General features: G+C 16.5%; 5 protein-coding genes across 5 annotated transcripts, besides 21 other annotated features; 2 read left to right on the forward strand and 3 right to left on the reverse strand. All coding sequences in view use genetic code 6, as the record gives it.

The window, feature by feature from the left end:
- The first annotated feature begins 561 nt into the window (after positions 1–561).
- Positions 562–602: a microsatellite.
- Positions 603–1,380: 778 nt separating this feature from the next.
- Positions 1,381–1,419: a microsatellite.
- A 722-nt stretch (positions 1,420–2,141) lies between these two features.
- Positions 2,142–2,179: a microsatellite.
- Positions 2,180–3,242: 1,063 nt separating this feature from the next.
- On the forward strand, positions 3,243–4,061 carry IMG5_113420 (hypothetical protein; the record flags this gene model as incomplete). Its single annotated transcript, XM_004034743.1, has 6 exons — positions 3,243–3,270; positions 3,321–3,407; positions 3,463–3,557; positions 3,614–3,682; positions 3,727–3,868; positions 3,922–4,061. 6 exons carry the CDS (start codon positions 3,243–3,245, stop codon positions 4,059–4,061), a joined length of 561 nt encoding a protein of 186 aa, XP_004034791.1.
- A 4-nt stretch (positions 4,062–4,065) lies between these two features.
- Positions 4,066–4,103: a microsatellite.
- Positions 4,104–4,231: 128 nt separating this feature from the next.
- Positions 4,232–4,283: a microsatellite.
- Positions 4,249–4,281: a microsatellite.
- Positions 4,284–6,645: 2,362 nt separating the features above from the next.
- Positions 6,646–7,041, forward strand: IMG5_113430 (hypothetical protein; the record flags this gene model as incomplete). Its single annotated transcript, XM_004034744.1, has 1 exon — positions 6,646–7,041. The coding sequence occupies one exon, from the start codon at positions 6,646–6,648 to the stop codon at positions 7,039–7,041; it is 396 nt and encodes a 131-aa protein (XP_004034792.1).
- Positions 7,042–7,051: 10 nt separating this feature from the next.
- IMG5_113440 (hypothetical protein) lies at positions 7,052–9,125 on the reverse strand (the record flags this gene model as incomplete). The annotated part of the gene is made up of 2 exons (XM_004034745.1): positions 7,052–8,207; positions 8,248–9,125. 2 exons carry the CDS (start codon positions 9,123–9,125, stop codon positions 7,112–7,114), a joined length of 1,974 nt encoding a protein of 657 aa, XP_004034793.1. The 3' UTR covers positions 7,052–7,111.
- Positions 9,126–9,229: 104 nt separating this feature from the next.
- IMG5_113450 (WD repeat protein) lies at positions 9,230–14,013 on the reverse strand (the record flags this gene model as incomplete). The annotated part of the gene is made up of 6 exons (XM_004034746.1): positions 9,230–10,246; positions 10,365–11,444; positions 11,492–11,923; positions 12,039–12,126; positions 12,181–13,832; positions 13,879–14,013. The coding sequence occupies 6 exons, from the start codon at positions 14,011–14,013 to the stop codon at positions 9,230–9,232; spliced, it is 4,404 nt and encodes a 1,467-aa protein (XP_004034794.1).
- Positions 13,834–13,858: a microsatellite.
- A 17-nt stretch (positions 14,014–14,030) lies between the features above and the next one.
- Positions 14,031–14,109: a microsatellite.
- Positions 14,034–14,095: a microsatellite.
- Positions 14,110–14,211: 102 nt separating the features above from the next.
- Positions 14,212–14,259: a microsatellite.
- Positions 14,215–14,264: a microsatellite.
- Positions 14,218–14,242: a microsatellite.
- Positions 14,265–15,063: 799 nt separating the features above from the next.
- Positions 15,064–15,106: a microsatellite.
- Positions 15,107–15,442: 336 nt separating this feature from the next.
- Positions 15,443–15,482: a microsatellite.
- A 634-nt stretch (positions 15,483–16,116) lies between these two features.
- Positions 16,117–16,157: a microsatellite.
- Positions 16,158–20,077: 3,920 nt separating this feature from the next.
- On the reverse strand, positions 20,078–20,515 carry IMG5_113460 (hypothetical protein; the record flags this gene model as incomplete). Its single annotated transcript, XM_004034747.1, has 2 exons — positions 20,078–20,234; positions 20,288–20,515. 2 exons carry the CDS (start codon positions 20,513–20,515, stop codon positions 20,094–20,096), a joined length of 369 nt encoding a protein of 122 aa, XP_004034795.1. The 3' UTR covers positions 20,078–20,093.
- Positions 20,516–20,669: 154 nt separating this feature from the next.
- Positions 20,670–20,707: a microsatellite.
- Positions 20,670–20,725: a microsatellite.
- A 341-nt stretch (positions 20,726–21,066) lies between these two features.
- Positions 21,067–21,126: a microsatellite.
- A 2,884-nt stretch (positions 21,127–24,010) lies between these two features.
- Positions 24,011–24,084: a microsatellite.
- A 680-nt stretch (positions 24,085–24,764) lies between these two features.
- Positions 24,765–24,795: a microsatellite.
- Positions 24,796–24,850: 55 nt separating this feature from the next.
- Positions 24,851–24,898: a microsatellite.
- The last annotated feature ends 200 nt before the right edge of the window (positions 24,899–25,098 follow it).

Below are 25,098 nucleotides of genomic sequence, written 5' to 3' on the forward strand. Positions count from 1 at the left end.
TTTATTCTTTTAAAGATAATTTGAATTTCTATACAGCCTATATTACATCTACTAAAGAATCTGAATTTAAAGAACCTCTTTTTAAAAAGCTGTTTGATGTTTCTTATGCATAGTTTAATGTAATACGCCTTTAATTGAGATTTTTATCAGATTATAATTCGTTTTTAGATTCTTCTTTTTTTCCTTCTTCAAATTCTTCTATTTCTTTAATTGAATATACAGTTTGATTATTTTATTTAATATTCATTTTTTGTTTATTAAAGTTATTTTTAAATAATAGGAATAATTATATTTATTATAATAATTTTAATTTATATATTTTTGTAATAATTATTTTAAAAAAATAAAATAAAGAAAAATGTATATATTTTTTTAAGATTCAATCAAATAAATAGTAAATAAATTAAAACTGTAAAAAAATTAAAATCAAAAAGCTATTTTTATTAAAATTTGTTTTAACATAAGTAGATTTTAATAAAACTAAATAAATGTAATTTTTTTTTTATTATTATATATATAAAAATACTGCAAGTCTCTAATTAGAATTTACAAGTTGTAAAATATATATAATTATTATATTCTATATAAAATTATAATATTCTTAAATACATAGAAACATATAGAAATATATAGTATATAATATTACCTATTTTTATTTTATTATAAAGCTTTTAAGTATAATTAATATAAAAAATAATTAATTAATTTTTTATATTATTTTATTTAATTTTATTTTAAAATTATTTTAAATAATTAAAATTTATGGCTTGAAATATAATTATAAATACGAACAAAAAATATATTATTATTACATATATATTTATATTTTTATGGTTATATTTAAAATATATATGTTTAATTTTTTAAAGTTTTTTTTTTTTTTTTTTACATAATAAAAATGGATTTTAAAAAAAGAAATATTTTTAGTAAAAACTATTCTTATGAATATATAGATTGTATATATAATTAAAAATCAAATGTAATTTAAACAAAATATAATTTTAAAATTTATATTATTGAATTAATCTATAAATTTAATAAAATAAACATAGAAAATCCAAACAAAAATAAAATAAAATAATAATAAGTATGACGATAATATAATAGGAAGTTAATATATATAATGAAAAAACATAAAATTTATTATATAATTTATTTTTTTCTTTTTTCTTTAAATAGATTAAGATAATTTAAAACATTCAATGTAAATAGGAAAATTTAACGAACAAACTTAAAAAAATAATTAATCTAATTAAATAAATGAAATCTATTAAACATAAAAATAATAGAAATTAATACCATTATAAATATAGGATTTTAACATAAAATAATATTATTTAAAATAAAATGCTACAATAATCACAAATAAATTTAAAAGTAAAAAAAAAAAAAATATATAAAAAATATAAAATTATAAAAGGATGCTTAAGTCCTAATGAATAACTAACATATAATATGTATGATATAAATACATTCGAAATTCCAACAAAAAAATTATTAAGGCAATTTTTTTACCGCCGTAAAAGTTGCTATTGTAGTAAAACGGGAAATATGAATTAAAAAATTAAAAAATTTGATTAATTATTAAATAATATGGTAATAAAAGAACATATAATGCAAGAACATAAAACATATAGATATAAGTAATATTAGCCAAATGAAAAAGATTAAATATTATAATAAATAAACTAAAAATTAGAATCAAAAAGAACAACAGTTTGGCAAAAACATGGAGTATGTAATAAAAACATAACAGAAAGTCAATATCGTAATGAAAGAAAAACAAAAAGTCCTCAAAATAATATTATGATAGACTATTTTAATGATATTAATATGGAAAAAAGTATAAACATAATATAAAAATATTCTGATAGCTATTAAAGCTACGAAAATAATTCAGTTTATTAAGAAAATCCAATCTTACATAAAATAGAAACGATTTAATTTCAAGATAAAGTAATTACTATGAGCCAAACAAGATAAAGAAATGACTCTACATTAAATTAAACAAAAAGTAGATTAGTAAATATTGTATCATAAAATAAATCGAATTAAGTTGTATAATAAAATAAATACGGGTTGCTTAATAAATTAAAGGATACTTCTAAATTAATTGCTATGGAGGAAAAAAAACGACAAAGTATTATCAATAAATAAATATATTATAAATAATTAAATAATTTTAATAATTTTATAAATAATGATGAATAAAATATAAAATAATAATTTATTTTTGGAAAGAAAAGTAATTTTTAAAATATAAATAATTAATAAAATTAAAAGTTATTTTAATAATATTAATAATAAAAAAAAAAAAATTTCGTTTAAAAAAATAACTTAAATTTTCAAATATAAATTATTCAAGGATTTCATTTTAGATAAAATTTTACTATTTGTGATTATCTAAATAGTAAAACTAATAATAATACTAGTAAAGTTAATTATTCTGGGAGAGAATTTAATTCTGTTACGAAAAATTCTTAGGATTTTTCTGGTTTTAATTAAGATTATGATTATATAAAAAATATTTCTTTAAATTCTTAGGAAAAAATATCTAAATCTACTTCTAGAAAGAGTTAATTAGATGATTTTTATCTATATTTTAATGAGAATAAAAATCTTAATAATAAATAAAAATTGTCTTCAATATAAAAAACTAATAATTATTATAATGTTTATAAAAATAATAATTAATTTAAATAAAAAATAAATAGGTAATAAATGCATTCTTGATTTATAATAAATAATTGAAAATAAATTAATAAATTATTTGTAAAAAAAAAAATTATATATAATGTTATTTTAAATTAATAAAATTTTGATAATTAATTATTAAACTATTAGATTAAAATTTTTATAATAATATAATTAAGTAAATATATTTTAATAATTTTTGAAATAAATATTATTTATATTATTATTTTTTTTAAAAAAAAAAATTTCAAAAATTTGGAGTTTAAGCATAATTATTTTAAAAATATTTTCCTTTATTAAATAAAAAATATTTTTTTAAAATTTTAATTTATATTATATTTTAATTTTTTTCTATTTTTTATTTATACATAAACAAAGAAAAATATATAATAAAATATTATTTTTTTTAAAAAAAATATAATACTATTACACTTATTAGATAAAATTAATATTTTTTTTACTTAAATACTCATATAATATTTAATTATTTAAATAAAATTCCTATTTTATGTGTTTTAAATAAAATAAATAAATAGATATAAATACAAATGGAAGGTGATGAAAATCTACCAAGAGGTAAAATATTATCATAAAAATAAAAAGAATTTCAATATTCTTAACTTTAGCAACTATAAATGCGTTTGTAAGAGAAAATTTGAAAGGACTAAAATGTTCTAATGAATTTATTAATTATATAATAAAACTCTCAAAAGGTATATTTTTTGTTATTAATTCCTTATTATTAAATATTTTTTACATAAATAAAAGATTACATTTATCATATATCAGATGATGCAAATAGAATATGTTTGTAAGAAGGAAAAAAAACAATATCGCCTGAATATATATATAAATCGTTAAGAGTAAAATAAATTAATATAAATAAAACTAAAAATAGTCTAATTATTTTTTTATTAAGAAAAATTAATTAGATTATTAAATTCCTGAAATCGATGAAATCAAAAAAAAGATAATTGAAGAAAATTTAGTAATAATTATTTAAAAAAATATATATTTTTTAAAAATAAAAAGAGAGTATAAGAATAAAATGAATTATTAAAAGATCCTGATTATTTAAGAGAATTAAGTATAAAATAAGAATTAATTTTTGAGTAGTCTAGGCTTATGAACACTGCGGAATTAAAAGGATTAGATAAACTTGAAAATACTTAACGTAATTTTAATCTAAACTTATATTATTTATCTTTTTTTTTTATTTAAAAAAAGATAACTTTGAAAGTATGGAACTTTCTAATATTCTTTTAGTAAATTAAAAATAAAATGGGAGTGCTTCAAAAAGTTTAAAACATAAATAATAAAATAATGATAATATAGAAGAAGAAGATGATGATGATTATGAAAATTGATATTTAAAAAAAAAAAAAAATTAATAAAAGAAAATAAAAATTTAAAAGACTATAAATAATAAAAAAAAAAATATATTATAATAATAACATTTTAATTTAATTTTTTATTTTTATAATATAAATATAATTTAAAATAAAAGATATAAAATGAATATTATAAAGACATTAAAATAATGTATTTTTTTCTTCTATAATTAATTTTTTGTCTATATTATTTTTTTTAAAAAAAAGATTACATAAACGATGCTTCTTTTTTTAGAAAAATTACTCGATTTTTCGTTTATAAATATGAAAATTTTGAATATTTTAGATTAATATAAATAAGAACATAAATGATGCAACACAAATATATAGATAAATAAGAAATTGCTAAAGAATAAAAAGAAAATTAAAATAAAGAAGAATGGAAATGGGTTTTACATTTAAAGCCTTAAAAAATATAAAAGTATGGAAGATTTTGGAAACCGAAAAAAAAAAATCAATGACATTAAAATGAATATTAATTTTATTTTTATTTTAATTAATATTTGTTTATAAATAATAAAAAACATTTAAAATTAAAAATATATATTTTTTAATTTATAGATAAAAATTATTTAGTTTTTATTTTATTTAATAAATTTTATATTAATTAAATAATTATTAGTATTCTAGTATTTTTTTTTTTTAAATATAAACTAAAAAATTGATGTATAAAAATATTTTATTAATTCTCTTACTTTAGAATAAATATTATTATTTGATTGCTTACTTAATAAAACTATTATTATGTTTTTTTATAAAATGAAAATTTAAAAATAGAAATTATTACTTGTTTATAACTTTTCTTTTTTTATTTTTTCTGTATTTTTTTCTTTAAAAACTCAATCTATAAAAAAAAGGCTAAAAAAAATGTATAATGGCCTTTTTTTTATTATTTGAATTTCAAAATAAAATTACAGAAAAAATAAAAAATTCTTTAAGCAACTAATATAATTTTTTATTAATTTTAAATCAATTAATATATCTACTATAGATTATATTTTAAACATTTATAAATTTAAAAAGTATTACATATTTTAATTAATTTCGTTGCATTATAATATAAATAATTTTTAATTTTATATTTTTTTCTTCTTTTTCTTTTCAAAATGCATATCAAAAGCACCAATATAATAGTTAATTATATTAAATATTTTTAAATTTATGATTTTGAAACACAAAAATAATCAAATTTATGACAGTCGTATTATTTAAAATAATAAATATTTATAAAAAAAAATTTAATAAATTTTTTAAAAAGTATAATAATATCTCAAGTTAAATTAAAGCAACTAAAAAAAGAAAGAATTTATACATAAATATTTAACATAATAAAAATTAACTTTTTAATAAATATTAGTTTTCACAAAAATAAAAAATGTTTAAAAATACTCCAAAAAAATAATTACTATAATTTTTAATTTTATCCCTAATATATGCTTTAGAAGGAAATATATTTAACTCAATGCCTTACCTATATTATGTATCAGATATGGAATGCATGATAAATGGTGAATGGTAATCATGTTAAGAAGATTAAATGTGCGAAAATAATTATAAGTATCGATTTGTAAACACTAACGGACTTACAAGTATATCAATGGAACTAGGTTTATTTTGTGAAAAGAAAATAATGGAAGCCTCCCTTATATCAATCGGTTTATCTGGATAAGTTTTTGCCTTTTTAGTAGCAATATTCTATTAAATTCCAAAAGATAAGAAGTTTAAAGTCATTTCAATATTATTTATAATAGATTCAATTTTTTTAATAATGGCATAGTTTTTTTACGATAGCTATTATGCTTTACTATTTATAATATTTTAATGGAACTTTACTTATTGTTATTTATATTCTTAAATATTCAATTTTGTAAATGAACATTACGTAGAAGAAATTCGAAAAATTTCCGTTGTTTCTTTAAATATGTTTTGGTCAGGAGGCGCTATAATATATATTGGACTAACAAAAATAAGTGGTTTTTGGGTCCATCATATAACGTATTTTAGTGGATATCCGACAATTATTTTGACCATATTCTTTATTTTATTAGAAAGCAAATAAAATCCTTTATTGGAAAATGTTCGAAAAATAAGCAGTTAAGAACATTCAGCAAATGCACATACGATTTCAGCAAATTTTTTATAAGATTTGGTAATAAAATTTAAAGAAATAAAAAGCAGTAAATTAATTTTGAAAAATAGTATTATTTTTACACTCGCTTTTTCGCTTTGTGATGTGAGTTATTTATGTCCTTTTATTGCTTTTAATAAAATAGGAGGAAATATTTAACTTAATGTATTTATTTCTATAATATCAGACTTTATTGGAAGTGTTATTGCTGTATATTTATGTGTAAAAATAAGCACGAAAAAATTAATTTTTTTTAATTTTATAACATTAGGAGTCATTTAAAGTACTACATTCTTAATTAGTTATGAAAATCCTACTTATTAAATGTTTAATATTATTTCAACTAAAATTTCAAACAGAATTTCTTTTCCGGCACTTTTAACTTTATTTCCTTTTATTATTCCTAACGAATATAACCATATTATATTTGCAATGGCTAATATGATTGCTATTCTCACTGATGTAATTTTGCCTTTTTATAAATATGTAATGGAAATGTTTGATTTAAATATTTTCTCTGGCATTGGCTTAATAATGATATTGTTTAGTGTTCTTATTTAAAAAATAGAAAATATTTCTCACGATTAAAGTGGAGTTGATCATGTTGAGTAATCTATAACTAGAAAAAAAAGTAGTTAATTTAGAAGAAAACAATCCGATGTAATTATTGATTAAATGATAAAAAAATCATCTATGATTTCACAACAAATCGGATATTTCGTTTTAGATAAAGAAGATGCCCTTGATGACAAAAAGAATCCTTATTCTTCGCATTCATTACTTGAAATAAACAATAGAGCAAAATTATTAGAAAATTTATAAAATTGAAATAAAAATAAAAAATTATTAATTATTTTATATTCATTTTTTATTATTTATCATAAAAAAAATATAAAAATCAAACTTTCTTCTCATACATAGATAAAATTTCCTATTTAAAAATATCTCTAGCCAAATGTCTTTAAATTTTAAAACTACTTGTCATACATCCATATTCAGAAAAAGACTTCTTAATAAAATATACTTTCTTTGGAATTTCAAACCCTTATAACCCTTCTGCTTTCCCGAAACTCTCCAGTTTTTTCAAAAACAAATCTTTAACAAGAAAATCTTTAAAAACATCATAATTTTCATTATTTTCTTATTAAATTCTCAATTCTTTTGCAATATTCAAAAGTGCCTCTTTTTCTCCAAAAACTATACAAATGCAATAATTTTCAAGCGAATTTCCATACACAAAAACTTCATTTACTCCCCTAAATCTCAAAAGGACATTTTCTACTTTTTCTGGAGCAACATATTCTCCTTATTACATTTTGAAGAAATTCTTCTTCCTATCAATAATTTTTAATCTTTAATTTTATCCTTCAATCATACCGACATCTCCAGTCATAAGCCACCCTTCATCATCTAAAAAAGGCATTTTTTCTTTAAAATAACCTTCAAATATAGCTGGACCCCTTAATAATATTTCTCCTCTGGGCTATATATTTCCTTTATCATCAATATCATTTGAAAAATAACCCAATTCTGGCACATCTTTAAGTTTATATTCTACACAACAAGTAGGACCACCTATATGTCCTCCTTATGGATCTTCGAAATGAGTTGAAAATGAAGCTCCTGTGGACTCAGTTTACCCATATCCTTCAATAACAGGTACACACGATATTATTTTTATAAAAGAAAGAATTTCTTATGAAATTGGTGCGGATGATGTTACCAAAAATTTATATTTCCCGCCAAAAAAGGCCTTAGTTTGATTAAAAATAATATTATCATAAAAAAAATGAGAAGTTTATCCATGTTTTAGATTATAAAGTTTAGTAGAAACTGCCAAATCCAACAAAAAGCGCTTCACTCCAGAAATTCTTTAAAATTTTTAACTTATTAATTCATATATTCTAGTAAATAAACGAGGAACACTTATAAAAAATGTTGGTTTTACATCATTTAAATCATCTTTTATTTTCTTAACATCTCCAGAATAATAACTAAAATAATTTAAATAAAAAAAATATAAATTAAATATACTATATTTTAGCCCCTGCATATAATAAAGCATGTATAAAAACCCTTTCGAAAACATGTGAAAGTGGCAAATAACTTAAATGAACATCTTCTTGTGAAAAATTAATTACTTAATGGCTTTAAAACGAAGTAAGGACTGCTAAAAAGTTTTTATGAGAAAGCATTGCTGCTTTAGGGATACCTGTAGTACCTGAAGTATATGAAAAGCTAAGAATTTAAGACGAATTTATATTTTTATTAATTTTTTGTGGGTTGCTTTTCCCTAAAGAAACTAAATCTTTCCAATAAAATACATTTATTTTTAAATCTTATAATTATATAAGAATATTTTATGAAACATTTTCATCTAAAGAAACTATATTTTCCAAAAAACAGCTCAAAGTTGGAATTTTTAATAGTATATTTAAAGAAAAAGAATTCACAAAGCAAGTTTTTATTTCAGAATGTTCCAAACAAAATTAAAGTCCTATAGTTTCATACAAAGGAACTAAAACATGTCCAAAAAGCATATTAGAAACATCTAAAATAGTCCATTCTTCACAATTTTTTGCGAAAATGCCAATCAAAGATAACTCTTAAACATTTTTTATTAAATTTAAATTAATAATTGCACTCCCAATTGCTAAAGCTAATTCATGGACTTCATGGTATGTTTTTCCCTCGTAAATATTTGTTTGTGGATTTCTTGTAAATAAACAAAGCTCGTCTTTATTTCTTTACAAAGAATCAATCCATGCCTTTTACATATCTGTTATATTTGGCTTTGGAATTGATTTTAATCCTTATTTTGTTTACGGTTAGCGTCTTATAGAAGTTTCACCTTTTTTTTTTTCAGATACTTCTATTGAATATTGAATTGGGGACGATGTATTTATTCCCATATTTAATATTTTGTTTCTTGCTTTTTTATTGATAATTATATAAATTTAATATATTTATATTTTTTTATTCGAAATTTTTTTTTTTATATATATAAATAAAGTAATCATTCTATATATGTTTTTTATATTTAAGTCGTATCATCATGATTTTTATAATCTTCAAAATTTGGATCATCGCAAGAGAAGTTTAAAATATGTTAATTTATTTTTGATTTTAATTTTCTAATGAATTTTTCTTAATAATACATTTTTTAATCCTTAATTTCTATTTAAGAAAACAAATCCATCATTTTAGCCTTATCAAAAGTCGCTTAAGTTTTTTTATCATAATTAAAACCTCTAATAAGTTTCCCTTTTTATAAACTATTTTATAAAGAAGACTTAACATTTTATTATTATTTAATTAAAGGCAATGAATATTAATTATTCATAGATTCACTATTATTATTATTGTTAAAGAGAGAACTTTCTAAACTACTAGCATCAATACTATTAAACTTTTTGTAATAAGAAACACTACTGTTTCCATCTTTTCTCTTAGAATGTTATTTTTTTATTCTTTTCAGTTCGTTTTTGTAATTATTGCATTCTTTTTCATTATTTTTAAGTTGTGCTTTTAGACTCTAAATTTCATCCAAATATCCTTTATTATTTTTCCTTATTTCGTTAATTTCATTAATTAATTCAGCATTTTCCTTTGTTTTTTTGTATATTTCCATATCTCTTTTAATAGTTGATTTTTATGATGATTTATCTATTTATTATATGGATTTTTCCAAATATTATATTTGTTTTTGCATTTCTTATACTCCTTTTTCATTTAAAGTATTTTCTTTTATTTCTTAATTTTTCACATAAGTTTAATATAATTTCTACATTTCATTAGCCCACTCTTTTATGTCTTTTTCTTATACACAATTATGAATTTCAATTGTTATTTTTTAGATTAAAATGTCTTTTTAACGAGTTATTTCTGTTTATTATTTTAAATTTCTTTTCAGATTTTCTATTTGAATTTACATTTTTTGCATTTCTTCACTCTACTTTTACTATAACTGCATCATATCTTCAAACTCCTTTTCAATTTTGAACAATTAATTCTTTAGTATTTCTATTTATTCCTATTTTTTATTATATTATAATAATTATTAACATTATTGTTTGAATATATTTATACATATTGTATATAATTTTTAATAATTTATCTTTTTTTTTTAAAAAAAAAAAAAAAAATTATACTTCTTTTGGTTCTAAGCTTTAACGCATTTCAGTCGTTCTAAATTAAAGAACATGCTTAGATTTTTAAAGATCAGAAATAGTGAACTTTTAATTTTATATTATTTTTTCTTTTTTTTTAGTAATATCTTCAAGTTACTTACATTCATTTTTAAGATTTTCAAACATGGTTTACTAATCTTTTAATAGCTATTTAGTATTTAAAAAATTAATTTCTTTTTCTTCTAACGATTTTAGGAGATTTTAATGTTATTCATTTAAACAATCTATTAGATTTTACAATTTTTTATTTTTGGAAGATAATTCTTATATTTTTTCTTAAAGTTCATTTATTTCTTTATTTTTATTTTCTTATAATTGAGTATTCTCGTTTTCATGTTCTTCCTCTTATTACGAAATTTTTTCTTCATATATTTTTTTTACATCTTCTGTTGTTTATTTCATAGTTTCATACACCCTTTAAGCACTAGAAAAGTTTATATTAAATTCCTATTTTAATAAATTTAAATTATAATCATGCTTATCCAATAATTCTTTAGTTTTCCTTTCAAATTTTACTCTTTCTTCTTTCAAAATTATTTCTAATTAAATATATTTATCATTTTCAAAAGACAATTTTCTCTCATAAAGTCCTTCTAATTCTTCAACAGTTTTTAAATTTTTTTCTTCTATTCCACTTATCATTATTTAAAAATCTTATTCCATAGCTTATTTATTTTATTATAGTTCATCATATTTTCTTCTTTCTTTTTTTAATTCTTCCTCATAACTATCTTTCATTTATGATATTTTATATTCCAAACGAGATTTATCTTCCCTTATAATATTCTTCATCCTTTATTAAAATTCCTTATACTAAGTATTGATTTTATCATTTTCTTATATATAATTTTCTATTTCGTTTCTTTATACCATTAGTACATCTGCCAAATGTTCATCTACTACAAATGCTTTTGGATTCTTTTTTATTTTAAAGATGATATAAATATGTATTTTTATTACATCTGTTATAGCTGTTTGTTCTGGTTTCATATCTCCAGTTCTCTTAGTTAGTACTTGACCTTCTTTTGTAATTTCTGAAACCTTTTTTATTATTTTACTAATAATTTTTTATTAAAGTTTTATTTTACTTAGAATATAAATATAGCCCCATCTTCTCCTGTCGAGAATACAAATCGGCCATCAGGACTTGCTCTTATTTACATAACTTATCCACAATGTGCTTGTATAGTTTCATAAGGAATAGTACTAAAATGATGTCCAAAAACCTAATATATTTTATTTTACAAAAATATATTATTTTTTAATACTTTTATAGCACCAGTATTTGTCCCAGCTATAATTCCATAATAATTATAAAAACTTTAAAGAAAACAAAATTAGGTTATTCTATAATTTTTTAATTCATAATCCATATCTGAAACAGAAAAATTATTAATTTAATTTCCATGTTATAAATTAAATTTATCCCTCGTATCTAATTCTACTTAATCTGTAAATCCATAAACAGTTCCTTTACCTATTTTTATTAAATACATATAAGCCATATCATTTTTTATTAACTTTCATCATTTCCTCCTGCAACCCAAATTAAGTTTGTTTATGTATTATATAATACACTCGTATATTTATACTAAAAAAATTAATTTTTTAAAAAAATAAAACAAAAAATTATACTTTTAAATTTGATTTCTCAATAATCTTTTTTTCACTTCTATTCATACTAATATTAGTATTTCCATGAAAACAAGTGAAAGCAGGAACCCTTTTAAAATTAAAAAATTGAAATAAAAAATAAAAAAGAAAAAGAAAAAAATACCATCTATAAATAGTTCCATCAAGTGAACAACTAATAATAAACTCATCATAAGGCCCCCAAACTATTTCACTTACCTAACTAGGAGGCCCATTAAGAGTAGCAATAAGTTACAAAGAATAGGCATTGTAAATATTAATTGAATATTAATTTAGTTAATTTTTTGTTTTAGGAAAACAAACAGCCAAATATTATCCACCATTTGAAAATTTTAAAAAAGTAACATTTTTTATTGGTTATTCTTTATAAGGTTTCAATTCATCTTTTAATACATGAAATAATCTAAATTTATCAATAAACCCAGCTGCTAAATAATATCCAGAAGGATGAAAAGCTACACTTAATAAAGGAGATTTTTCTTTATTATCTGTAATAAATTTTCCTTTTTATATATTTTAAATAAAATAAACAATTTTTTTTAAAAAAATACTAGCTAATTCACATTTAAAGTTCACGTAATTCCAAATTCTTATAGTAGAATCTTTCTATGAACAAGTAACAATTAAAGGCCTTTAAAGACATACATCTAGACAATTTATTGGCCCTGAATGGAACCCATTAAAAACATAATCAAACTTAAGTTTTTTTTCCATATAAATATTATTACTTTTCAAAGATTCAACCTATACATTTAAATAAATACACATTAAAACTATAAAAAATATATACATATAAATTACTGATTCAGGTACTTAAGGAATAAGTTTAGTTAAGTCAAAAACTCCGATATCATTGCTTAAAAATCCAACAACCATAAAATCTTCATTTTAACTAATAGAAATACAAGCACATCCCACACCTCTATCACTACTCCAACATCTAATATGATTCATTTAGAAATCATTATTATCATAATTTTATACATTCTCATTTTTTAACCAATAAGAAAATATTCCATTTTCAGAACCCACAATTAGTCCTTTAGATAGCCTAGCTAAACAATTAATTGATAAAGAAGGTATATCAAAAGCATTTTATATATATTATTTAACTTCATTTTCATAAATTATGAAAATTTCTCCTTTATCATTACTTAACGCGATTTTACCTTCATCTAACCATATATGGTCGGTAAATAAAATATTAGTATAAGGTAATCTTCTAACACTTTCACAAACATAAGAAAATGAACCTTCCTAAACTCTTAATATTTTGAAACATGAGTGTCCTGAAATGGCTACCATGTGGTTATCTTAAGGAGAAATACTGACTTTATTAACATGAATTCCTAAAATAATTCCTGCAACGTCTTTTTTAGTGGCCAACAAATCAATGAAAACAAGTTTAAATTCTGGGCTTTCCGTTAGACAAATCATAAATCTGGAATCTTAAGAAAACGCCATAGAAATAAAAGTATGAGAAGAAGTATCAGGATAAGAAAATAATTTTTTTTCATTTTACAAATTAGCTTTAACTGTGTAAGATTTTATATTATATATAAACACTTATGGACATTTTTTACTTTAACTATCATCGTTTTTATGCTTTTCACATATCGCTATAAATTTATTGTTAGGGGATATTGCCATACACATAATTTTTTCCAAATTTTCGCTTAATCGCATAAACGCCATGTCGTTTTTATCATTTTATTTAATTGCTATATATTTTCCAACGGGAAATAATATACTATATCCATCTTCTTCTATAATTCCCTTTATTTTATTATTTTATTTTATTAGTTATATTAATTTTATTTACGACTGCATTTCGATAATTATTTGAACATAAAGATCCAAAGCAATGCAATAAATCTAATTTTAATCTTTAATCTTCGAGTTATTTTTTTTATTAATCATCAAGAGACTTTTTAGATTAATCATCTTATTTTTACATTTTATATGCTTATATGTTTTTATATTTTTAATTATTATTTTTAATTGTTTTTTTTTTTATTTAATAATATATTTTTAATTTTGTTTTATTTTATTTTAATTTATAACTAAATCGAATTTATTTATTTTTATAAATAATTAATTGATGATGTTTATTTTTTTATTTATTCTAATTATAAAAAATTAATAATTAATATTATAAAAAAAAAAAAAAATTTAAAAAAAAAATTATATTTAAAAAAAAAAATATTTTATTTTTTTCTAAATTAACCTTCTTTTAATAAAGTTTTATAAATAAAAAAACAATATTTTTTATAAAAAATAAATTCTTTATGTGTAAAAGTAACACTAAATCTTTATAAAAGTTTTAAAATAGGAATAGTATAAACTTAAAATTAAAAAATTAATTATTATAAATATTTAAATTATATTGAATATTATTAAGTTATTCATTTTGAAAATTTAAATTGCTTAATAAATAAAATATAGAAATATGACGAACCAATTATAAATAATTAAAAACATAGAATATATAAGTATTATAAAAATTTTAAATAAAATAAATTAAATTAAACTGAAATAAAAATCATCATTACAGCTTTTACTTTTTTAATAATAATGACTAAAGTTAATCTTCCATTTGCTTTTCTAACTAAATTGATTGCGTGTTTATGAATTTTTATACATGTATGAAATTGCTTTTAATGTTTTCTATATATACTTGAAAATACTAAATAGTGTGTTTTTTGTAGATAAAACATTCTCTTCATTTTATTATCTATTAGTATAAATATTAATAATATAAAAAAAACTATTTTTAGATTGATAAATATCTTTATTACTTTTTATTAAATTAAATAATAAGTATATAATTAAGAATAAATTAAATGAATTATTATAGAATAAAAGTATTAATAATTGAATAATAGAAGGACAAAAAAAAAATTAAATCTTTTTGGATTTTTTGATAAAATATATAATATAAAATAAATATTTTAATTGAATTTTTTAAACAATCAAATACTTATTTTTAAATTAAATTTCTTTTAAATATAAGTTAAAAAAATAAATAGTATAATTTAAAGAATTAAATATGCAATAATATATATTATTAAGTAAAAAATGTATAATTTATAAATAGAAAAAGTTCATAATTTAAATATTATTATGAATTAATATCAACAACTAATTATTTTTTAAATTAATTAATAAAATTTCTTTTCTTTTATTTTTTTATTTTATACAAATAAGCTTTGTTTATTTTATTTAATATTAAATAATTAATTAAATGCCATGAATTAATTAAAAAACAAATAAAAATAATATAAAAAAGGAACATCAAAAAATATAAATAAAATATTCAAGAAAAATTAATATTTTTTTATTAAGAAATTTAATTGTAAATATAACACACAAATTATGTAATACATATTTTTAATAATTAAATAAACATTTTTAATATTTAAATAATTCAAATTATATATATTAAACCTTCGATTTAGATACAATATATATTTTTTTATATTTAAAAATAATAATTTTTTTATAAATATGAGATTAATAAGTTTATTTTGTAAAATTGAATGTTTATAATTAAGAAAGTTATTTAGTAACTTAAAATCGTTAATTTGAAAAATAATTTTATTATTAATATGAAACCAATAAATATTTATATTTAATGGAAAAAAAATTAAAGTTACTATTTTTTAAAATAATATGCCGATCAAAAATACCTTTTTTTAATTTATTTATATTTGATTTAGTAAATAGATTTTCCTAAAAAAATGTTTTATCTAAAGCTCGCTCTCTTTAATTATTATTAAAAAACCTTTATATATATAAATAAGTTAAATTTATATTTTTTATTAAAAAAAAATCTTGGGTTAGACACTTTATAAATTCCATTATAATAATATCAATTTAAGGACATAAAAGTATGTAATGAGTAAAAATAAATATATTGACAGTATCATCTTTTATATTATAATTAGTAGTTTTGAACTCCTTTAGTATACCATAATTAAGATATATCACTCCTACTACTATTATTTTTAGTATACTTCTTATTTCTGAAAGAATTAAATACTACCAGATATATCTGAAGATAAATTAAATATTATTTAATATAAATTTAGTATTTTTAATTTGGAATTATCTTCCACCACCGCATGATATTGGTATTTTTTGCGAAGTTCAAATACTGGTTTTATTATATATCAAATAATTTCGATATTCCTAAATATTCAAGAATTTAAACATAAAGGTTATATTAATTATTCTTGAAAATGATAATTTTCACAACTATATTAAGAATATATATTGAATATTTAAAGAAACAAAATAAAAAATATTTAAAATAAATATATATATATATAATTAAGTTGAATATATTATTTGTTGATATTTTTTTTTTTTATTCTGTAATTTTTTTTTTTTAAATAACAATAAAATTAATCCATTAATTCTCGCATTTGTTTTTTTTGATTATTTTTTTTTAAAAAAAATACAGAAAAAATAATAAAATAATTTACACATAATAAAATTTTTTAAGAAAAAATAATTTTATCTATTTTAATTATTTATTGAAAAGAAATATATATAAATATTTAATTAATTAAATTAAATATGATTCGAAGTTTTAACTTATTAATATAAAAGATTTACATAATTTTGAATTTATTCATAGTTATGTATTAATTAAACATATGATATATTTTTTTTTATAATTAATTAGTATATTTATTTATATTTATATTTTTTTTAAGTATGAGTTTTTAATAATAGCAAATCAAAAAATTTTACTTTAAATAATAAAAAATAAATTAAAAATATATTTTTAAGCTTTTAATTTTGCAATTATATCTATTTTTTCTCATTATTATGAAATAAATATTTATCAATGATAATTTGATAGCAATTATTTTTAAAGCATGATTTTTAATTTTTGATTTTAAAATAAAAGACTGAATAAAAAAACTAGCTTATTGGTACACATGATTTTTTTTCGACTATTAATTATTTTAAATGAAATATAATATAAAAATTTTCCTTTATAAACGATGAAAAGTTTTATAGTGACTTATTAATTTTCAATATAAAGAATTATAATATTAATTGTTTTTAAAAAAATTAAAAAATTAATTTATTTATACGAACTCTAAGAAATTAACAATTTAAGTATATATTAAAAAAAATACATGATTTTATAATTTTGTATTCAAAAAGTAAAACATAATTATTTATTTCTAAAGAAAATAAAATAATATTTATTAAAATCAAATACAAATAATAAAATATTCTATATAATTACGAATATTTCTATAAAATCTCACTTAAAATTATCTTGAAAAATAAAAAATTTGAAAATAATTTGAAAATAAAATATATATTAATAATAAATATGTATTTTTTTATATATTTTTTGATTTGTTAAAAAAATAGACACTTATTTCTTGTTTTTTTTAAAAATTATAGTTAAATATAAATAAAAATTTAAACAAAAATAATAAATTATTATGTTATCTTAAATAAATATTTAATTAATATTTATTTTTAAATTATAATTATATATTAATAAAAAATATTAAATATGTAATCTCTTAGAAATATAATATAGTATATAGTAACGAACAACTAATTTGATAAAGTAATACTTACATTATATTTTTCTTAATTATTTTATAAAAAATAAATAAATTTTTTTACTATATTACAGGTTTTATTAAAAATAAATACTTCGAAAGATTTTAATACACCTTCTTAAAAAGATTTTAATAGTAAATTTTTCAATATTTTATTTTAAAACTTAAATTATAAATTTATTTTATACTGTAATTCATTTCAAAAAAAAGTTATTAAAAGCTAAATATAATGTTTATAAAGAGATATAAACTCTTAATAATCATTTAAAAAGTTGTTTGATAATTTAAAATCTTCCTAATTATGGCTTTAATCTTTAAAATATTTATATTTAATACATAAATTGATACATTCTTTAGATCTTGACTTTTGTATTCCAATGAGTGAAATTAATTTATATTAAGAGATGAACTCAAATTTAAAGGCATATACATAAAGTAAATTTAAAATATATATTTTTTTAATTAATATAATAATAAAAGTGGACTAAGTTCATATTCACATAATAATTACTTATTATTTTTTCCTCTAATTTATTGCAAATAATTACTGTGTTTATCTAGAATGTTCTTCTTATGTTAAAACTAATTCTCTATAAAATCTAAAACAATTAGATATATAGTAGATTTATCAATAAACTAAGCCTATTATTAAATTATTAAAATTAACTATTAAAGTAAAATATTATATATTATAATAAATTAATTTAATTATAATAAAAGTGCCATTAAAAAGTATATTTTTCTGCTTGTACAAGCTAAAAATAACAAATTATTTGTGAATCTTTTAAAATCTTTTTTTCTGATTTATTTATTATATTTAATTATTGTTCTGCAGTCATAGATGTGATAAAAGGTATTATTTTTTTTTGTTAATTTAAAATTTTTAACATAATTATTATAAATAATATAGATAGAATATTAAAAGAGAAAGATGAATTTTGTTTAAAACTTTACAATCTTTATGAAGACCTTATAATGATTAGTAAATAAATGGAAAAGTTTGAATAAGTCTTAAATATTTTAAATATTTAAATAGAAATTAAACCTCGCTATTTTCAAATAAACAAGGAAAATAATAAAAAAATAGAATTATATATTAATGAATTAAAATAAAATTAATAAATAATAATTCCATTAAAAAATGATTTATCACCATAATCTGAGAAAATATTTAATTTCAAGCCAAATAAAAATACTAAAATTTAAAAAAAAATTATAAAAGATATGAACACTGAAATGGTTTAAATTCTTAATTCTAAGAATGAATAAAATTAAAATATTTAAGATAATTTATAATATTTCCTAAAATCCTATAACTATAATAGTGAAACAGAATAAATTACTTCTAATTTAGGAATGAATTAAACAAATGATGAGGAAAAGTCGATTTAATAAGAAATTAAATTAAAAAAAAAAGCGTAAATAAACAAATACAAATTATATGAAAATTATGCATTTAATATTTAAAAATAAGAAATAAAATATATGTTTTGAGAATAAATATTATAATAGTAATAATTAAACTTATATATATTTATTATTTACATAAAAAAAATATAAATACATATTATTTATTCAATAATTATTTTTAAAATAAATTCTTAAAAATTTAAAATAACAAAATAACAAAAAATAATATTTAATTTTAATTAAATATTTAAAAAAAAAAATTAAATAATTTTCTCAAAACTCTAAATCATTTATTGTTTAATTTTCTTTAAACTCAAAAGCCCAAGGATTTCTATTAATTAATAAAAGAAATTAATTTACTAGTTATAAAATATATTACATTTTAATAAACTCTTAAATTGCTTATTTTAAATTTATATTAGAAATAATATCAGTTTATTTATTCATTAATAATTATCCATTACAAGGATCTCTTATTTATTCATTTTCTTAAAAATATTATTCTAGAGCTTCTCTTTCATATGTATTTCCATATTTAGTTGTAATTGGATCAATCATAATTTACTTATATAGTAATAATTGAAATAATTGAGAAAAAATAAAAAAATAACTTTTGTTAATTTGCATTTAAAATATTCAGGTATAATGAACTCTTTATTTTATCCTAAAATTTCTTTCAACTATTTTAAATGTATTAATTTATAAATATTTAATTAATATATTAATAACTAAATCACAATTTTCTTTCTTTAAATGGTTACTAATATTATCTTAATTTTTAGCAAGTTCCTATTTTTTTATTTTGTAAAATTTAAATAAAAATTATTTAGAAACTAATAAATAATTCAGTATTTTTTCTTATTTTTTCTTCTTTTATTCTTCTTAAATAAACCACTTCAATTTCTTCCCGCGATTTATATATGTTTATAACTATTTTTCGTAATGTTATTTTTTTATCCAGCACATAAAGTGAGTGCTTTTAAACTAGAATGTAAAAATATTAAAAATTAGTTAAAATAAAAACCTTTAGTCATTCTACTAATAGAAATCTCTAATTAATCAATAATTTCTGGATTTAGTTTACATTTAAGTGCAATTAGTTAGCCCATTAATAAATGTGCTTTTATATTTTTTCATCTAATTCATATGATTTTTAGGCATCTTGTATAGCCTTTTATTTTTAATAAATATAGCTTTAATATTTTTTATTTTTCTTTATTTTACTTCATCAATTTTATTTAAATGTTTATACACCCTAGATCTATTTGAATAAAAAATGCTTTATGTTTAATCCAAATCCTTTTTTTATTTATTTTTTAATTAATTCAAAAATAAATTTACTATTGCATTCGTATACATTAATATAGCCTCTTCGTAATTTTTATTTTTAAATGCTTTATTTCCTTCTTCTTTATATATAATGCTTTCGCTTGCATTACTATTCTTTTTCATATTTTAGATATAAATTATATTATAAATAGAATAAAATAATTAAATTAATATTAAAAAAAAGAAAAAAGATTTATAAATATATTATATAAACAACTGAAAAATAAATATTTTAAAATTAAATAAATTATTAACATATATTATTCTGTTCAAATCTTTTATATTTGTATTTATTAATTTAATTTATTATTTATTTTTATAATTTTTTATTATAAGAATGGGTATTACTTAAAAGTATTAAAAAAACTTAAAATTTAATTATTGTAATTCATAAAATAATATAAAAATTATCTAAATCTACTTAAATTGATAGAAAATAAATATTCAATATACAATCGTATATGCAATATTTACAATCTCAAATATTCTTATTATAATTTTATAAAAATACTAATAAACTTATAATTTAAGATTTATTTTATTATAACAAAAAAATAGAATAGCTTTACATTTAAATTATTTACAATTATTTTAAATAAATAGATGCTATAATTATATTATATTTATTAATTTAATGTAATATATGTTTATATAAAATTTTATTAACTCAGCTTAAATACAATAACAAAATTTTATTAGAAATAATAAATAACAAAAAATTTTATTCAAAAATATATTATTATTCATAGTAAGAAAAAATTATTTATTTAACTATTTTAAAATAATTAAATATATATTTTTAAATATGCTCTAATTGTTTTATTTATTTACTTAAAGAATTAAATAACAAAATTAAAACATTTTCTATTATATATATTTTTAAAATTTAAATATTCGATATTTTCAAAAATATTATTAAATTAAAAAAACTATTATTAATGAATATTATAAATTTATATACATTATTTTATTTTCTTTTTTATGTTAATAAAAAATTGTCAAATAGTCTTTATTTTAAAATATAAAAATATCAATTTAAAAATTTTTAATTAACAAATTCCTTTTAAAACTTTTAAATAATTTGGTTTTTTTATACTTTTAAATATCTTAAACTGCCTCAAAAGTTCTAATATATTTTTAATTTAAAACTTCATCTTAAATTGTATAAAAATATCTATGAAAGATAATGCCTTTTTTCTTTTTATTATTAAAATATAAATAAAATTTTAATCATTTGTTTAGTTTATCTCTTAAGTTGTTTCAATTTTAGATTAATATTATGTTCAATAAAATTGCTAATTGTAATTTAAATACTCTTAAAATTAATTTTATTATAAAAATATTTTGCATAACTATTATTAAATAAAAATATTTTTGTATTTTATATTATTAATCAAATATTATTAAAAAAATTATATTTATTCTGAAATACTTTAAATTTAAAATTTTTTAATATTTTTATGAAAATTGTTTTATTAGTTTAAAGTATTAGTTAATAATTATTATTTTTTGTATATAAAAATTATATTATATATTTACAATAAAAAAATTGCTATTATTATTAAATTTTTTGATTTAATTTTTTTTTTTAAGATTTTTATTTAAAAAATAATATATTAATTAATTAATCGTTTTGTTTTGATATAAACACCAAATAACAAAAAAAATAGTTATAATTCATTTTTTACTTTTAATTTTAAATGATTGAGTTTTTTTTTTAAAAAAAAAAATATCAGAATAAATGTAAATATAATATTTAATATTATTTATAAAAATAGAAATTTCTTTGATTTTTACATTAATTATAATATAAAAAAATAAGATTATTTTTAAAATGTTTATTTAAATTTTATGAAATTATATTTTGTATTTAATTTTTTTTTAGATATATAGTTTGGAATTTATAAGCTAATTTTTTAGGTTATTTTTAAATAAATTCATATAAATATATGATTAAATATAATTTTTATAATTTTATAATATAATATCATTAAATAATAGTCTTATTCAAAATAGGATTTTATATTTGATTTTTACAAAATTTTAAAAAAATAAAAATTAAATTAATAAATAATCTTAATTATCTCTATTAATATATGTTTAAGATAAAAGGGCTTCAAAAAGTTTTACAAGTTCAAGATCTTTCAGATATATTTTAAAGAGAAGAAATTATTATAGAAATAATAGGAGAATGCATAAAAGATTATGGAATTTTCTAAATTTTGTTAAAAATTTAGTTAGTTTTAAAATTTAAAATAATTAAAATTGAACTTACATGGTAATTATATAACTGATTTTGGTGCTGAATAATTAGCATTATTATTAGGAATAATAGGAAATTAATTAAAAAAAATATATTTAATTATTGCTTGTAATTTATTAAGTACAAAAGGAGTAATACATTTTATAAATTAAATTTCAAAATGCAAACATATATATGATATTTATATTGATTTTTATGCAAATAAAATACAAAATTAAGGGCTTTTTACTGTAGGATAAAATTTAAGAAAAATAGAAAATTTAAAAATTTGTGAATTAATATTTAATGCTAATTTAATAACTGATTAGGGTGCTTTAGAGCTAGTTTATTAGATTTAACATATGGATAATTTAGTAAAATTAACTCTTAGTTTTTAATTTATAAATTTATCTTGGAAATGTTAAAAGAATATTTTTATGTATATAAAGTAAATGAAAAATTTAAAAATATTTTCTTATAGTTACATGTTATAAATATAAAATTAATAGCTAAAGATAAAATACTAATTAAAGCTTAAAAATTAATATATAAAGAGTATTAAAAATTTAATATTGATCAAATTATAAGCGCTATGAACTTTTTCTTTTGGTAACAGGAAAATATATTAATTTTAAACATCTAGCATTTATATATATTTTTTTAATTTATATAAAAATTTTTATCAATTATATCTTTATTTTTTTAAAAAATATAAATTATATTTATATTTTTATTTTTAATTTTTAATATGTAATAAATATAATAAGATAAAATAAATATTTATATCTAGATAAAAATAAATTAAAAAATAATACATTTTAATTAAAAAATATTATTTATATATAATTTTATTTAGATCTAAACACAATATCCAAACAATAAAAATAAAGAATTTTCATCAATTTATAAAGGAAAAATTATAATTATATTGTTTTTATTATTTATTTAATATTTTTAGATATTTTGATAATTTTATACACTTTTTTATATTCAAAAATACAAATATATTAATCTCTTTATATTTAAATGAAATTAAAGGAAAATATAGTTTTTAATATAAAAAAGTTTAAAAAATAATCAAATATATTATATTTAATCAATTTAGATTATGGTGAAATCTAATTATTTTTAAAAAAGTATGATTCAAAAGATTAAAAGTAAAATAAAAATTAATGATTTTAAATAATAAATTAATAAACGAAATGTAAAATAAAAATAAATTATATTTTAATTTAAGATTAGTATTAATTTTTATTGAATGTCTTAAATTAAATTTTATGTAAATTTAAATTAGAAAATTTGTTTTCATTAATAACTAATTTTTGCATTTTTTATGAATATGTACTATTATAAATATATTAAAACGATAAAAAAAAAAAAATAATATATAAAAATTATTAAAAATAATCATAAAAAAAATAAATTTAAATTATAATAAAAAAAATATATATATTAGTAATTTTAAAATATTAATTTTAAAAATAAAAATAAATAAGCTAAGAACTTATTGAAGTAAATAATGGAAAGATATATAAATTAAATTGAATTATCAAATTACGATTTTTCACTAGAATAAAATCACGTCAATTTTAATATTTAAGATGAAAAAATAGCATTATGGCGTACTTAAAGTTTTAAAAAAGCTTTAATTCAAAAAACTAATAAAAAAATAACAAATAAGTAAGCTTTAAAAATATATAAGGATCTTTATTATAATAGTGTTTTAAATAATCAAAATCTTTATTATTACGAAAGAATCTTATATCATCCTGAATGCAGTAAAATTGATTATTTTTTTATCGAAAATAATATTGAAAAAGCTTAATATTATATGCAAGGAGCTCTTGTAACCAACATATTGATAAATGCATTCATTTTTTTCAAAAAAAAATAATTTTTTATATAAAATTTCAGTTATATTTTACCAGTTTTCGGTATATTACCTTATTTTTCAATGCAACTAACTAAATTTTTTTGTAACTTTTAACTAAATAGAAGAGTTTAAAATATGGGATTATGTGAAAAATATAAAATTGAATAAAAGATTTGATTAATTTTCTAAATTAAAAAAAATAATTATATTAAATTTTTAATAAAAAAAAAAAAAGATAAAATATATTTTTTTCTTTAAAAAAATATAATTATAAAAAATAATAATTATGTGTAAAAAGTATTATGCATTTTGATATTTTATAATTTTTTATATATTAATTATTTATAAATATAAATGATATATATAAATATATATATATATATATATATATTACTTTTTATATTACAGGAATATTTTATAAATATACAATAAAAATAAAAAGGCCTTCTACATTTATCAAACTTTGTTTTTTTTTGCTTATTGAGTTTTTTAAAAAAATTAAAAAACAATATGTAAAAATAATATATCTATAAATGTTTTATGTTATATATATTTATTATTTATTTATATTATTAAATTTATATTATAAAA

The sequence above is a fragment of the Ichthyophthirius multifiliis genome (assembly GCF_000220395.1).
Source record: "Ichthyophthirius multifiliis unplaced genomic scaffold scaff_1120509250923, whole genome shotgun sequence".
Classification (NCBI taxonomy): Eukaryota; Ciliophora; class Oligohymenophorea; order Hymenostomatida; genus Ichthyophthirius; species Ichthyophthirius multifiliis.